This window comes from Equus caballus, chromosome 14, assembly GCF_041296265.1.
Source record: "Equus caballus isolate H_3958 breed thoroughbred chromosome 14, TB-T2T, whole genome shotgun sequence".
In the NCBI taxonomy this organism is placed as follows: Eukaryota; Metazoa; Chordata; class Mammalia; order Perissodactyla; family Equidae; genus Equus; species Equus caballus.
This window is the reverse complement of record NC_091697.1, coordinates 53,785,691-53,801,835: the sequence shown is the minus strand read 5'-3', so window position 1 is coordinate 53,801,835 and position 16,145 is coordinate 53,785,691. Positions and strand designations below refer to the sequence as shown.

Here is a 16,145-nt window from a genome sequence, read left to right as displayed (position 1 = left end):
TGAGGTGTATGTTAGTTTGTATTGCTGCTGCTATTTTCCATGTATTTGACTGTCTACCTTCCTATCTCAGGTTGATCTTCACTCGAAAGGGAGTACTCCGTGTGGAGGGGTTTCTGAGTCCCCAGCAAAGTGACCCCGATGCCATGAACCTGTGGATTCCCTCTTCCTCCCTAGCAGAAGGGATAGACCTAGAAACCTCAAAATACATCCTGGCCAACGTTGGGGACCAGTTCTGCCAGCTCGTGATGTCCGAGAAGGAGGCCATGATGATGGTGGAACCACACCGTAAGGCACCCTGTTGCTCGCCTTCCAGGCACTCCTAGTTGGAAACTTTCATTTTCTTTTGCTTAAAAGGAGGAGTAGAAGGAGTGGCAGGTGGCATTTTCTATGGATGAATTAAAGCTGATAAGACTTTTCTTTATAGCAAACTAAATAGTTGAGGCCCTAACTATATCCAGCAACCCTCATTCTTTCCGTCTTTGGCGCTTAACAAACCAAAAACTCCTTCCCTGCTTGCCTTTCATTTTTGTAGCACAGCTGCCGTAATATGCATTTTGATCCCTATTTGAGGTTGGTTCACTCTGAATGTTTTCAGTTTTCTTTGAACAAACTTGTATTAGTAAGCAATACTCTGTGATTTATGAATACATGAAGTGCTACTGGGTGCCATGTTTCACTCCTAGAACCCATATTATTCACACATTTATGATATTTCCATGTCTGTGAGATACTGTACTCTATTTCTAGACCAAGGAAAATTGTACTATGAAATTATGTGCCACATTTCAAGATAAAAATTCTCTTATTTCAAATTCCCCCAAATTGAAAATTTTATAGTATCTTAAGTAATAATATGTGGCATTCATTCTCTGTTAACATTTGTTCAGAAATAGTAGAAATTCCATGTAGTTTGTTTCTCTTACAGTTAGAGAAACGCAAACTTCATGAACCTTTGAGGTTTATAGCTGGACAAAATGGCTTGAGTAGGAATCAGTGGATCTGGGGTCTTTTGCTGTTGTTTAGGATGGTCACTGCCAACAATATTCCTCCTCTTCTTTTCACCAGAGAAAGTGGCATGGAAACGAGCAGTGCGTGGTGTACGGGAGATGTGTGATGTATGTGAAACAACTCTCTTCAACATCCACTGGGTTTGTCGCAAATGTGGATTTGGGGTCTGCCTTGACTGTTACAGGCTCAGGAAAAGCCGTCCACGCAGTGGTAAGCTAATATTGTCTTGTGCAGTTCTAAAGGTAATCTGTCAGTGGAGGAATGGGACTTGGAAAAGAAGTAGGAATGGGTTTATGCCCCCTCTTTAGCTGCTTAGCTTCATTCATTACAATTGCCAATACTCCAGCCTAACTAGGAAAACTAAAACAAGTCAAGAAGGGTTGTTCTTCATCTCCCTTTGTTTGCTTTTTTTTTAAATAACATCTTTATTGAGATATAATTCTCATGTCATAAAACTCACCCTTTTAAACTGTACAATTCGAAGGTTTTTAGTATATTCTAAAAGTTGTATGACCATCATCACTATCTATTTCCATTTTCATTATTCCCCAAAATTAACAGTCACTCCCCATCCCCATCTTCTCTCCACTTAACCCTTGGTAACCACCAATCTACTTACTGTCTCTATGGGTTTGTCTATTCTGTACATGTCATATATAGACAGTCCCCAGCTTATGGTCCTTCAACCTACAATTTTTCGATTTCACCATGATGCAAAAGTGATAATGCGGTCAGTAGAAACCATACTTCGAATTTTGAACTTTGACCTTTTCCCGTGTTAGCAATACGCGGTATGATACTCTCTCATGATCCTGGGCAATGGCAGCAAGCTACAGCTCCCAGTCAGTCATGTGATCACAAGGGTGAACAAACAGTACACTTATAACCATTCTGTACCCAGACAGCCATTCTGTTTTTCACTTTCAGTATAGTATTCAATAAATTACATGAGATACTCAACACTTTATTATAAAACAGGCTTTGTATTTGATGGTTTTGCCCACCTGTAAGCTAATATAAATGTTCTGAGCACATTTAAGATAGGTTAGGCTAAACTATGATATTCAGTAGGTTAAGTGTATTAAATGCATTTTTGACTTATGATATTTTCAACTTAATAATGAGTTTATCAGGCCATAACCCCATTGTAAGTTGAAGAAGATTTGTAAATGGAATCATACAATATTTGGTCTTCTGTGACTGGCCTCTTTCACTTAGCATAGCATTTATAGTTTCATCCATGTTATATAGCACATAGTACTAATTCATTCCTTTGTATTGCCAAACAATATTCCATTGTATAGATATACTACATTTTGTTTATCCATTCATCAGTTGATAGACATTTGGCTTGTTTTCACTTTGGGCTATTATAAATACAGATTATTGTGTGAACTTATGTTTTCAGTTCTTTTGAGTATATAGCTAGGAGTGGAACTGCTGAGTCATATAACAGTTCTTTGTATCCCTTTCAGGAACTGCCAAATTGTATTCCAAAGTAGCTGCACCATTTTATAATCCCACCAGCAATAAATGAGGGTTCCAATTTTTCCACATCCTCACCAATGCTTGTTCTTGTCTGTCTTTTTGATTATAGCCATTATAATGGCTGTGAAGTAGTATTTTGTTGTGTGGCTTTGATTTGCATTTTCCTGATAATTAATGATGTTGAGCATCTTTTCATGTCCTTATTGGCCGTGTGTTTATCTTCTTTGGAGAACTGTCTATTCAAATCCTTTGCTTCCTTTTATTGTTGCTTTATCTTATTACAGGCCAAGAATCCTCCTTGCCCCTTGACCTCCTCATTCTTTCCTCTTCAGAGAAATAATACCAGTTCTACACAAACTCTTTCAGAAAATAGGAGGAAACACTTATCAACTCATTTTATGAAGCCAGCATTACACTGATATCAAAACCAGATGAAGATAGAGCAAGCAAAGAAAACTACAGATCCAGTATCCTTCATGAACATAGATGTAAAAATCTTTCATAAATTTAAATCTAGAGATACATAAAAAGAAAAATACATCATGATCAATTGGGGTTTATCCCATTAATGGAAGGTTGGTTTAATATTTGAAAATCAGTCAATACAATTAACTATATTAATAGCTTAAAGACCATTGATTATCTCAAGAAATACAGAAAAATCATTTGTCAAAATTCTCAACAAACTAGATCATGTATTCTCTACAGGGGTGAAAATTGGTTCTTGGCAGAGGCAGGGGAATTCTAACATATAATGGTTTATGCCCTTCCAGAGGGTCACAGTACATAAACAGTTATACAGTATATCTTTTACTGAAAAAAGATTTATTGAAATTTCGAGGTGGGAAGTACAATTATCCCCTCTCCTCCCCAAATAAAGATCTAGAAGGTTTTTTAGAGGAGTGATAAAGAAATAAAGGTTGAAAAACACTGAATTAGGTATAGATAGGAACTTCTTACATAATGTGAAAGACTGAGTTTTTCCCCTTAAGATCAGGAAGAAAGCAAGGATGTCCACTTTTCACAACTTCTATTCAACATTGTACGGGAGTGACTAGTTAGCATTAAGAAGTAAAAGACAAAATCATAACAAAAAAAATATAGATTGGATATAGACTGGAAAGAAGCAAAATGGTTTTTATTATCAGATGACATGATCATCTATATAGAAAATCCCAAAAAACTACCAAAAAGCTACAAGAACTGGGGCTTGGCCAGTGGCATAATGATTAAGTCCATGCACTCTGCTTCAGCAGCCTGGGGTTCGTGGGTTCAGATCCTGGGCACAGACCTATGCACCACTCATCAACCCATGCTGTGGCGGCATCCCACATACAAAATAGAGGAAGACTGGCACAGATGTTAGCTCGGGGCCAATCTTCCTCAGAAAAAAAAAAACTACAATAACTAATCAATGAATTTAGCAAGATTGGAAGATATAAAATCAACATAACAAAAAACAGTTGTATTTCTGTATGCTGTCATTGAACAATTAGAAATTCGATTTTAAATGAATATAATTTATGGTCACATCAAAAAAACATGAAGTACTTACAGATAAATTTAGCAAATATGTAAAAGACACACAGTAAAGACTACAACATATTGCTGAGAGAAATTAAAGAAGACTACATAGATAGATAAATGTACCATATTCATGGATAGAAGATTGAATATTAAGATGTCAATTCTTCCAGATTGATCTATAATTAAACATACTTCCAATCAAAATCCCAGTAGGCCTTTTTGTATAAAGTGACAAACTGGTTCTAAAATTTATATGAAATGCAAAGGACTTACAATAACCAAAACAATTTTGAAAAAGAACGAAGTTGGAGGATTTATACTTCTTCAAGACTTACTATAAAGCTACAGTAATTAAAATGCTGTGGTAATGCAACAGAACCGAGAGTCTAGAAGTAAACTCAGGCATACATAGTCAACTGTTGTTGACAAAGGTACCAAGATAATTCAATGGGGAAAAGATAGTCCTTTCAACAATTGGTATTGGAATAAAATGAACTTCTATTTTTACTCAGATTATATAGAAAAAAATTAACTTTTAAGTAAATGATAGACCTAGACATAAAAGAATAGAAAATCTTCTTGTCCTTGGGTTAGATAAATATTTCTTGGATAGGACACAAAAAGCAAAAGAAAAATTGTTATCAAATTTGAAAACTTTTGCTCTTCAAAAGACACTTTTAAGTAAGTGAAAAGTCAAGCCACAAACCGGGAGAAAAGATTTTCCAATCGTATATTTGCTAAAGGACTTGTATCCATAATAAAGACCTCTTGCAACTCAGTAACAGGAAGACAACCCAGTTTTTAAATGCACAAAAGATTTGAACCAATATTTTGCCAAAGAAGATAGATCAATGGAAAATAAGCACATGAAAAAAAGTTATCATTCCTCATTAGGGAAATGCAAATTAAAACCATAATGAGAAACCACTATGCCTACTAGGATGGCTAAAATTTTAAAAACTGACAGTACTAAGTGTTGTCAAGGATGTGGAGGAACTAGAAATCTTAAAACATTGCTAATGGGAATGCTAATTGGTACCATCGCTTTGGAAAACATTATAGCCATTTCTTATAAATTTAAACATAAAATAACCATATGACCCAGCATTCCACTCCTAGGTATTTATAAGAGAAATGAAAAGGTGTCCATACAAAGACTTGTACTTGAATGTTTATAGCAGCTTTATTCGTAATAGCCAAAAATTGGAAACAATTTAAATGTCCACCAGCAGATGAATGAGTAAACAAAATGTCGTACATCCATACCATATGGAATACTACTCAACCATAAAAAGGAATGAATTACTGATACATACAACAATATGGGTGAATCTCAAAGTCATGCTAAATGAAAGAAGCCAAACACAAATGACTACATACTGTATGCTTTCAGTTATGTGAAATTCTAGAAGAAGCAAAACTTTAATGTTAGAAAGTTGATCAGGTGGCTAGGGGTTGAAGAGAGGTGTATTGACTGCAAAGGGCTCGAGGGAACTTTAGGAAGGGGATGGAAATGTTCTATTTCATGATTGTGATAGTGTTTATACAACTGTATACATTTGTGGAAATTCATCAAAGTACACACTTTAAATTGTTGGATTTATTATATGTAAATTATACATAAGTGAAGCAGATTTTTTTAAAGTTAGCTATCTTCTTTGGCCCATGAGAAAACTGGCCTTTAGGGTCTGAAACTCCGACTCACTGAGAGGGGTACATCTTGTGACCCTCATTAAAAGAGTGAAGTCATTTTATTTCCATTTCAGAGACAGAAGAGATGGGTGATGAAGAGGTTTTCTCCTGGTTGAAGTGTGCAAAGGGGCAGTCCCATGAACCAGAGAATCTCATGCCCACACAGATCATCCCTGGCACAGGTAAAGAAATTACTTTTTTAGATTCGGTAGGGAAAAAAATGTTTTACTCACACACCGTAAAATTTGGTGAAATGGTTTATCTCAGCCTGATTTTTTTTAAGCCTCACAGATTTCTCTGAGAATTTGAATTTTTAGATATATATGTTAGATTATATGTAGCCACTACACATACTTTGCTTCACCTTTCTGGTCGGAGAGGTTGGCTACTTTTCCAGATAATATTTTACATGGCTTTGGTTGGCAGGACCAGAATAGAAGAAGCCAGTCTCCACATTTTCAGAAAGACCTTTGGTTTTAGACTTATAAAATCCAGTTGAAGCTAACCAAATCTCTTGAATCCATGAAGAAGGCAGCTTAACAGTAGGAACAAATGGTCGCATTTGTGTCGCAGTCCCAGTTTACTTCTGTGATTCCTCCAGAAAGTCTGTATTTCCAGCTTCCACACTTCTATTAACATACAGGCATTGAAGATGGTGAATCTGCAAAATTACTGCCTGTTTTCTCTTCTACTTAAGAAAGTGTTGCAGGGGGCACCCCCTGCATCCTTTATACCCAGTACTTCCAAGCAGAAGGGCTCCCTCAATGCAGTGGTAGGATACCTGCTCCCTGCTGGTCCAAGCGTTGATTAAAGGTTTATGTAAAGTTTACATTGATCTTTTTTTTTGTTTTTTCACTTTTTCTTTTTCTTTAGGTATAACTTACAGCAAAGTACATAAATCTCAAGTACACAATTCAAAATGTTTACGTACTCTTGAACATTAAGGAACCTACCCCTAGACTTTCTCCTGGAGGACACCTTGTTAATATTTACTGGAGGAGGGAAGAGAATGTGGCGCTTAGTGGTTAAGAGTGCACAGAGCTTTAGGGCTAGATATACCTGGGTTAAAGTCTTAATACTTCCATTTACCACTTACATGTACTGGAGCGAACAACCTAACTTCTCTGAGTCTCAGTTTCATGATGAAGAATTGAGGGAAAAAGCTGCTACCTCATTGAAATGTGGTAAGGATTGAGGGAGATTAAATGAGGTCCTTAGCACAATGCCTGATGCATGTAAGCATTCTAATGTTTATTGTTATTATTGTCTTTTTTCCAGCTCTTTACAATATTGGAGACATGGTACACGCTGCTCGGGGCAAGTGGGGAATTAAAGCAAACTGCCCTTGTATCAGTCGGCAAAACAAATCTGTGTTGAGACCTGCTGTCACCAATGGGATGTCACAGGTAAAGTGATGTGAGTGGGTATAACTGAGTGAAACTTAAGTTCTTAGTACCAGGAAACGCCTCGTTTTCACCTCTGTTGTGCCAGGATCCTGTAGGATTCCTGGGGAATTAGGAGATGGGAAGCCTTTCTAGAGAGAACCCAAAAAGAGTTACTCAAGGAATTTTAATCCCCCTGACTAGTACGAATTTCTCTTCTTCATCTTTAAAACCAATTCAGGCTTGGTTAATAAATAGCACAAAGAGTGGGGCCGGCCCTGTGGCCTAGTGGTTAAGTTTGGACACTCCGCTTCAGTCGTCCGGGGTGTGTCAGTTCGGATCCTGGGCACAGACCTACTGCTAATCAGGCCATGCGGTGGCAGCATCCCACATGAATGAATTAGTATGACCTAAAACTAGGATATACAACTATGCACTGGGGCTTTGGGGAGAAAAGAAAAAAGAAGAAGATTGGCAACAGCTGTTGGCTCAGGGCCAGTCTTCCATGCCAAAACAAGGAAACAAAAACCACGAAGATTCTTTGCATCTTATCACGATTTATACCTCAGGGTCCTTGTATAGGTGAAGATTATTAAAAAGGTTACTAGGAATACAGTACTATCTGTGTGCATTGTCCCTGTCCTTGTTGTGTTAGCTACAGAGGACAGAAATATGACGATTGGCTTGTTGAGCTGGGATCATTGTACCCTGAAAGCAATCCCAAGCCTCCAGAGAGAGACAGTGGTTTTCTCATTGCTCTGTCAGAGGTGGAGGTCATGCCAGTTTGATGGTGACTATTTTGGACAAGAGGCTGTTTTAAAAACACACACACACACGCACACAACTAACTGCTTACATTTGGAGGCCCTTCCAGGAACACTGCTAATACGTGGTCAGTAAGAGGCTCAGGGATTAATCCTGAGGACCTCAAGATATATTTTCAGTAGAGTTGACATTAGAGTAAATCATCTGGAAAACTCAGTAATAGAATAATAAACATTTATTGAACATTTATGTGTGCCAGGCACTATGCTAAGCTCTTTGCATATAGTATCTCATTTAATCCTCGGACTAGCTCTCTGAAGTCAAGTTCTAATCACCAATTTGCCATCGCAGAAATTGAGCCTCAGGCATGCTAAAAACTTTTATTTTCAAGTCTTGTTCACTGCTCTTTCCACAGAACTTAGCATAGTTTCTATCGTGTCATAGGACTCAATAAATATATGTTAAATTAATGAATGAATGAAATAGCAGTTTATGGGACGGTTTCAGACTGTTTTTCCAGATCTATTTAGTGTCAGCATTATTACTATTTGCGTTTGTTTGTTTTGTTTTGTTTTCCAGTTTTATTGAGAAAAAATTGACATACATAGCGTTTTATTTTTTCTACACAAGGACAGCTTTCTAACCATGTTGGTCTTCTGTGCTTTAGCTTCCTAGCATAAACCCTAGTGCCTCTTCTGGAAATGAAACCCCCTTCTCAGGCGGAGGAGGAACTGCAGCAGTAACGACTCCAGAGCCTGACCACCTTCCTAAAGCTGACGGCACTGACATCAGATCTGATGAGCCTCTGAAAGCAGACGGTTCGGCATCAAATAGCAATAGTGAGCTAAAAGCCATCAGGCCCCCTTGCCCTGACACAGCCCCACCCTCCTCTGCCCTGCACTGGCTGGCGGATTTAGCAACTCAAAAGGCTAAAGAAGAAACAAAAGGTGAGATACACACAAGCCTCTGTCCTGCCTATGGGTGGAACACTTGAGTTATTCTGGGATTCTTCAAGCTCACACATTACCATCCACATTTATGAAACATGCCACTTGCTTTCTCTGGCTGATCACATAAAATGAGGGAATCTCTTTCACCTTCCTTCTAGAAGTGGAGCTTTTTTTTTTAAAGTCACATGCCTGGGCTCTACCCCAGACCTCTTTAGTCAGAACTGATACAAGGCTTTTAACAAGTTTCCCAGATGGTTCTGTTATACAGCCAGGGTTGAGGGCTAGACTTAGTTTTCAATGGGCACAAGAATCACCTGGGGAATCGTTAAAAATGCAGATTCCTGTGCCCCACCAAAACTATTAAATGAGGATCGCTTAGAGTAAGACCAAGAATCTCCATTTTTAACAAGCACTCCAGGTGATTCCAATACAAGTATTCTGGAAACCCACTTGAAGAAACACTGTCTTAGAAAGTGAGGGAGACGAAAGATGGATGGGAACAAAAGGAAGTTTGAAATCCAGATCTGGAAAAGAAAGGAAGAAGTAGGAGAGCTTCTCCTTGGCCATGAGACCTGCTGTAGTCATAGCTCATCAGGCTTGGCCCAGACAAACCGTACGTAGTTTGGGGGGCAGGGGAGGGGAGAGTCTTCCCTCCTTCCCAACTTGACTGATTTTTAGGAGTCAGTTGCCTGCTGGGTATTCCTTGCCATGCCTAATGCTGTTCCTGGTTATATTCTTACAGAAGCAGGGTCCCTGAGGTCGGTGCTCAATAAAGAGTCTCATTCACCCTTTGGGCTGGACTCGTTCAACTCCACTGCAAAGGTCTCTCCGTTGACTCCAAAGCTTTTTAACAGTCTGTTACTGGGTCCCACTGCCTCCAACAACAAAACTGAAGGCTCTAGCCTTCGAGACCTCCTTCACTCCGGGCCCGGAAAGCTTCCTCAAACCCCTCTGGACACAGGCATACCCTTCCCCCCGGTCTTCTCTACATCCTCAGCAGTAAGTGTCCTCTCTAAGGCTCTAGGCTTTGCTGCTTTTCCATGAAAACCATCAGAGATCTGATAACTGGGTTAGAGGGTATGTGGGTGACTTGTGTTCTCTGCATTGTCCAGCTGACAAGATCTCTCTTTACATGAAGTTTTGGGAATGTTTGTGATCCTTTTAAGTAGTGAACCTTTTGTGCCGTGTTAGGAAGTCAGTAGAAATTGAGACATTGAAATTTTGCAATCAGCAGCAGAAATCACTTTATTTTCTTGACAGACATTACATTTTTTTTTTTTACCTAGGCAGTACCTCCATAGCATATTCTCTTGAGTATCTAATAAACAGTTCAACCTAGCACATCTGAGAGCACACTCCTGATCATCTGCCTGTAAGCCTGCTCCTGTAGTTTTCCTCTCTTGGTCAGTGGCATCTCCATTCTTCCAATCGCTCAGCCAGAAATCTTGGAATCATTTGGGACTCCCCTCTCTCACATTTCATATCTAATCTGTCAACAGATCCTTTCAGTTTGATCTTCAAAATGTGTTCAGAGTCCACCCATTTCTCATCAGCTCCACTGCTTCCTCTCTTTTCTGAGCCAGCATCCTCTCTTGCCTGAATTTTTGCAGTGAAATCCTTACCAGTCCCTTTTATTTCTTCCCTTTCTACTCTACAGTCTATTTTCATCCTAGCAGCTATTGTGATCCTTTTAAAATGTAAGTCAAATCATGTCACCTCTGCTTAAAATCCTTCATGGTCTTCCTGTTTCTCATAATATAATCAGGGTCCTTTCAGTGAACTATAAGGCTCCAGTCCTATGTGCATCTTCCCCTCACTTCTTTGACTTCAGCTACCGCTCTTCCTCTTGTTCACTGCACCTCAGCCACACCCACCTCCTTGCTGTTCCTTGAGCATGGCTCGGCCTGCTCCATCTTGAGAGCCTTTGCCCTTATCCTTTCCTCCACCTAGAACTTTCCCATGTAACCAGATGGCTTGCTTCATCAACTTCCTCTGCCCCCTCCTGAAATGCTACCTCCTCAGTAAGCCTTCTTAGATCACTCTTTTAAAAAGTCCTTCCCACTCCCATCCTTCACTCAAATTGGTTTTCTCTGCACTTATTTTTTCCATAGCGCTTATTACCATCTGACTTACTGTGTGTTTTATTTATTATCTGTCTCACCTCTCTTTAAAGGCAGTTGTTTTTTTTAAAGATTGGCACTTGAGCTAACATCTGTTGCCAATCTTTTTTTTTTTTCCTTCTCCCCAAAGCCCCCCAGTACATAGTTTTCCCCTGGTTTATTTCCCAAACCCCCTGGTACGTAGTTGTATATCTTAGTTGCAGGTCCTTCTAGTTGTGGGATCATAGTTGCATATTCTAGTTGTGAGTGCCTCTGGTTGTGCTAAAGGCAGTTTTGACTGTTTTATTGACCACTATATCCCTAGTGCCAGTGTTTGATACACAGTAGGTGTTTAGTAAGCATTTACTGAATGAATGGATTCACAAAGTACAAAATTTAAAAGATACAGTGAAAAGTCTCCTTCCCACCATTATCTCCCAGCCACCTGTTTCCCTTTCTGGAGGTCACTGTTGTTTCATGAGTGTCCTTTCAATGATGTTATCATGTATATATAGTTTTTCCCCCCTTTTTACACAAATGTTCTGCACAATTACTTTTCTGTTTTCAGTTTATATATCTTGGAAATAATTTTGAACAAGTACATAAACATGTTTCTCATTCTATTTTATGATTAATGGCTGAAACTTAATGAACTATGGGTGGTTGAGCCCTGTACAATGTAGGTTGTTTCTCTTTTGGATAAGTGACTTAAAAAAAAAAAGATTACTTGGGCTCTATTTTTTACTTGCTTGACCCCCAATTCTCCTTTTTCTTTTTTAATTTTCCCTGGATGTATATTATTACGTGTACTCTATAGAGATAATGATTAGTAATACTTGAGGTACAGGATTATCCAGTTTACAAAGCCCTTCCCCTCCTTCAGTTCTGTGACCTCAGGGGTATGTTGCTTTCATCTCTGGGCCTGAGCTTTCCCATCAGCTAAAACATGAGAAATTCTCAGTGAGGTGGCAGCAGGGGAAGACTGGGCAGTAGGGGACTATTTTCAGAACATGTAGTTCCCCTCGGATACTCTGGTACACCTCTTTATTGGGGTGTGATCCCTGCAGTCTACATGTATATGCTTAAAACAAGTTAAATGTCAAAGATATTTCTTAGGTCTCAAATCTCTTGAGGCACAGGAGATCTTTCTATACTTTTCTTTCATAAATGTAGAGCAAAATATGAAGGATAGGGAAATTTAAGATGTTGACCTCACAGACTCACTCCCCCCTCCAATTACAAAAGACATTTCAGTAACTTTTATGAAATTTAATCAGGTAGATCAGAACTCTTTCTTGTAAATATAACTGTGAGACAATTCTTTGAATACTTTTTTCGTGGTGCTTCAAACTTACCTGATGGATTTGTGTCTGGCAGGGAGTAAAGAACAAGGCCAGCCTACCCAACTTCCTCGACCACATCATTGCCTCAGTGGTAGAAAATAAGAAAACCTCAGATGCTGCAAAGCGGGCCTGTAACTTGACTGATACCCAAAAGGAGGTAAAGGAGATGGTGATGGGGTTAAATGTGTTGGACCCCCATACCTCTCACTCCTGGCTCTGTGATGGGAGACTTCTGTGTCTCCATGACCCTAGCAACAAAAACAATTGGAAGATCTTCCGGGAGTGTTGGAAGCAAGGCCAGGTAAGCAAGAATAAGTAGTTCCCAGGGCTAGCTGTCTGCCTGCCTGTCTGCCTGCCCACCACAGCTACCAGGATAGTTCCAGTCCTCTCTGGCAGATTTTTTGCCAGGGAGATTTAGACAAAGGAAGTTTGTTGTAGACAGCCTTGCTACTTCAAGTTTTCTTGGATTTTTAAAAAGCAGAAGATTCCTAAAAATACATTGTGGATCCTTTTATTTCTAAGCTGTGTAGCTCTGTGTTCTTAAAAGGGCAGTTGAAATTCCTGTGAGGTGGCAATCTGGCATTAATGACACCTTTAGAGGAAAATCCTTACGTGTGATATGGGGTGAGGCGAAGGTGGATGTAGGTAGGGGGTACCTTTCTAAGTAAATGTTTCAAGGCCACACAAGTTTGTGTGATAGTGTGATAACATTTCCTGATTTTTATACTTTAGGAGGTGATTGAGGAAGGGGGAGGTTATAGAATTGTCTGGATAGTTTTTTATTCTAGATGTGGGGACGTATTCTCAAAGGTGCATTTGTCAGCTTTTTGTCCTCTCACCTCAAAATAGTGGTAGATACCAGGGCAGCAGAAGTGATTTCTGTGACATGCACCCCAGGGTGAGAACCAAGTATAATAATGGAGTAGAAGTAGTTTCCATTTGTTATACTTGGCATGTAGAAATCCATAGATTCTGAAACTGGGAAGGAACAATAAATCATCATGGAGAAGACAAGGTCGTCCCCAGGAAACCCTCCTATTCTGTCCGTTAGCCCTGAGCTAAAAGTATTTCCTAAATGCCTCCGATTGGGATATTTTTGTTTCCACAGCCAGTGCTGGTTTCAGGGGTACATAAAAAGCTCAGGTCTGAACTCTGGAAACCAGAAGCCTTTAGCCAGGAATTTGGAGACCAGGATGTGGACTTGGTGAACTGCAGGAATTGTGCTATAATTTCTGATGTGAAAGTTCGGGATTTCTGGGATGGCTTTGAGATCATATGCAGTAAGTAGCTTTGATATCTGGTTCAGTAATAGCAGACTAGAAAGTAAGCATCTATATGCCCAGCCCTGCCCCTGGAATGACAAATTACATCCTCTTGGCGGGAGGAACATTCTTTCCTGGTGCCAGCCAGGTAACTTGCATAGCAATCACATGGTCCCCAGAGCACACCTGGGCTTAAGCATGTAATTCCACAGGGTGTGTGGAGCACTTTCACTCAGTGGAAGGGGGCTTGAATCCCTGTGAGATGGAAAAATATAGCATGTACTAAAGTAGTGAGTGAGGAGAAGAAAGCCCACCTAGTCCATTATGGGGGTTTATAAGTCTGAAAATAAGAGCTTGGTCTCCTACAACATTTAGTTACTGGAAAATCAGGCAGCAGCCAACCCAGCAGATGTTTGTGGGAGTGCTTTCTGTCTTCCAGAGCGATTAAGGTCAGAAGATGGGCAGCCAATGGTGCTCAAACTCAAGGACTGGCCTCCTGGGGAAGATTTTCGGGACATGATGCCAACAAGGTTAGTGAACTACAGTGGGTCATCTTGAGAGACTTGTGCCTTGCTGAAGCCTTCACAAAGTAATCACAGAAAAGTGAACTTTGCCCCTTTTTTGTAGGTTTGAAGATCTGATGGAGAACCTTCCTCTACCAGAATATACGAAACGAGATGGCCGGCTCAATCTGGCCTCGAGGCTACCCAGCTACTTTGTAAGGCCCGATCTGGGCCCCAAGATGTACAATGCCTACGGTATGAGGGAGAGGCCATAGTTGCCCATTTTGGACACTATTATTTCCATTTCACCTATAGAGGGAGTGTAGAGATGATAGAGGGCAAGTGACAAGTGCTGTAGAAGTTAATAGTATCCAGGATGGTTTTGAATATGTTTGCTTTTGTCATATTGATTTGAGTAACATCCATATGGACCCAGTCCATAAGCTTGTATATCTCCAGTAGTTAGAAAGTTTCCTCTCAAAAATTCTTTTTTTTTTTTTTAAAGATTTTATTTTTTCCTTTTCTCCCCAAAGCCCCCTGGTACATAGTTGTATATTCTTTGTTGTGGGTCCTTCTAGTTGTGGCATGTGGGACGCTGCCTCAGCATGGTTTGATGAGCAGTGCCATGTCTGTGTCCAGGATTCGAACCAACGAAACACTGGGCCGCCTGCAGCAGAGCGCGCAAACTTAACCACTCGTCCACGGGGCCAGCCCCTCAAAAATTCTATCCGAGGAGACATGAGTCTTAGCTTTCAAGAGACTTGATAAAATAATAGTGAAGGGGCCAGCCTGCCCAGGCGCAGCAGTTAAGTTCACACGTTCCACTTTGGTGGCCCGGAGTTCACCAGTTTGGATCCCAGGTGTGGACATTGCACCGCTTGGCAAGGCATGCTGTGGCAGGCATCCCACATATAAAGGAGAGGAAGATGGGCACAGATGTTAGCTCAGGGCCAGTCTTCCTCAGCAAAAAAGAGGAGGATTGGGGGCTGACCCCATGGCCGAGTGGTTAAGTTCGCGCGCTCCGCTGCAGGCGGCCCAGTGTTTCGTTGGTTCGAATCCTGGGCGCGGACATGGCACTGCTCATCAAACCACGCTGAGGCAGCGTCCCACATGCCACAACTAGAAGGACCCACAACGAAGAATATACAACTATGTACCGGGGGGCTTTGGGGAGAAAAAGGAAAAAATAAAATCTTAAAAAAAAAGGAGGATTGGCAGCAGATATTAGCTCAGAGCTAATGTTCCTCAAAAAAAAAAAAAAAAAGTGAAGAAGTCTGAGTGCCATGCTACCGAGCCAGCTCTTTGTGAAGTCACAATAATGTCCTACATCACTGTGAAAACCAAGCTTTATTTGAAAGACACTAATGTCCATATCTGTTTTGCTTTTGAAGGAGAGGTCATTTTTAGAGAGTGGAATTGGTTCAATGGCCAAAGCTAATAATAGTGTCAACTGAGCTAGAAAACAGCCTTAAAACACTAGAAAAGAGATGAGGAGAATGATTTCTTGATAAACAGATACACTTCACTCTCTCAATGTTACTCATTTAAGAACATCTTTGAGTATTTTTTCACTTGTAGGGTCTCCATGGATTCTTCAGAATATTGCCCTTTCACCTTTCATATCTTCCTTTTACCTTCAGGCTTGATAACAGCAGAAGATAGAAGAGTTGGCACAACAAATCTTCACTTAGATGTGTCTGATGCAGTTAATGTGATGGTGTATGTTGGGATCCCCATCGGGGAGGGTGCTCATGATGAAGGTACGATTCCTAGAACCCACTGCTTCAGGTTGGTAAGGCTTGGCCTCAGGAGTAGAATTAGGTATCTTCTTCCTCAGCCAAGGCCAGTGGCTTGTCCTTAAATCTCAACCAGGCCTGATGCATAGTAGGTACCCAGTAGATGTTGTTAGACAAAGGGAGGTTCTAGCAGAGAAGAGTGCTACTTGTGTATCTTTGACCAGAATTATTCTCTTTATGGGAATGCTGCTGTTTTCCACTGAGTGTGTAGCCTCACAAAGAGGCTCGAAGAAAGGGCAAACTGGCCTACTTGGTCCATCAGCCAGATTAGCTGTGGGGTGACAGAGGGCAGAGCCAGGTCACTTGCACAGAAAGGAACCATAAAAATGA

The 16,145-nt window shown here is 40.3% G+C and overlaps 1 protein-coding gene across 4 annotated transcripts in view; it reads left to right on the top strand.

Annotated features, from left to right (window-relative positions):
• KDM3B (lysine demethylase 3B) overlaps positions 1–16,145 on the top strand; it is a 55,903-nt gene that overhangs the window by 34,357 nt on the left and 5,401 nt on the right. For 2 of the 4 annotated variants that reach the window (XM_070234191.1, XM_070234192.1), the window contains 11 exons: positions 71–285; positions 1,066–1,218; positions 5,790–5,897; positions 6,994–7,121; positions 8,530–8,809; positions 9,555–9,811; positions 12,289–12,411; positions 13,363–13,534; positions 13,956–14,046; positions 14,144–14,274; positions 15,660–15,779. In XM_070234191.1, coding sequence (XP_070090292.1) covers positions 71–285; positions 1,066–1,218; positions 5,790–5,897; positions 6,994–7,121; positions 8,530–8,809; positions 9,555–9,811; positions 12,289–12,411; positions 13,363–13,534; positions 13,956–14,046; positions 14,144–14,274; positions 15,660–15,779 — 1,778 coding nt within the window. Of the gene's footprint in view, positions 1–70; positions 286–1,065; positions 1,219–5,789; positions 5,898–6,993; positions 7,122–8,529; positions 8,810–9,554; positions 9,812–12,288; positions 12,556–13,362; positions 13,535–13,955; positions 14,047–14,143; positions 14,275–15,659; positions 15,780–16,145 lie in introns of all 4 variants that reach the window. The other 2 variants (XM_023617616.2, XM_023617619.2) reach the window with 1 other exon arrangement.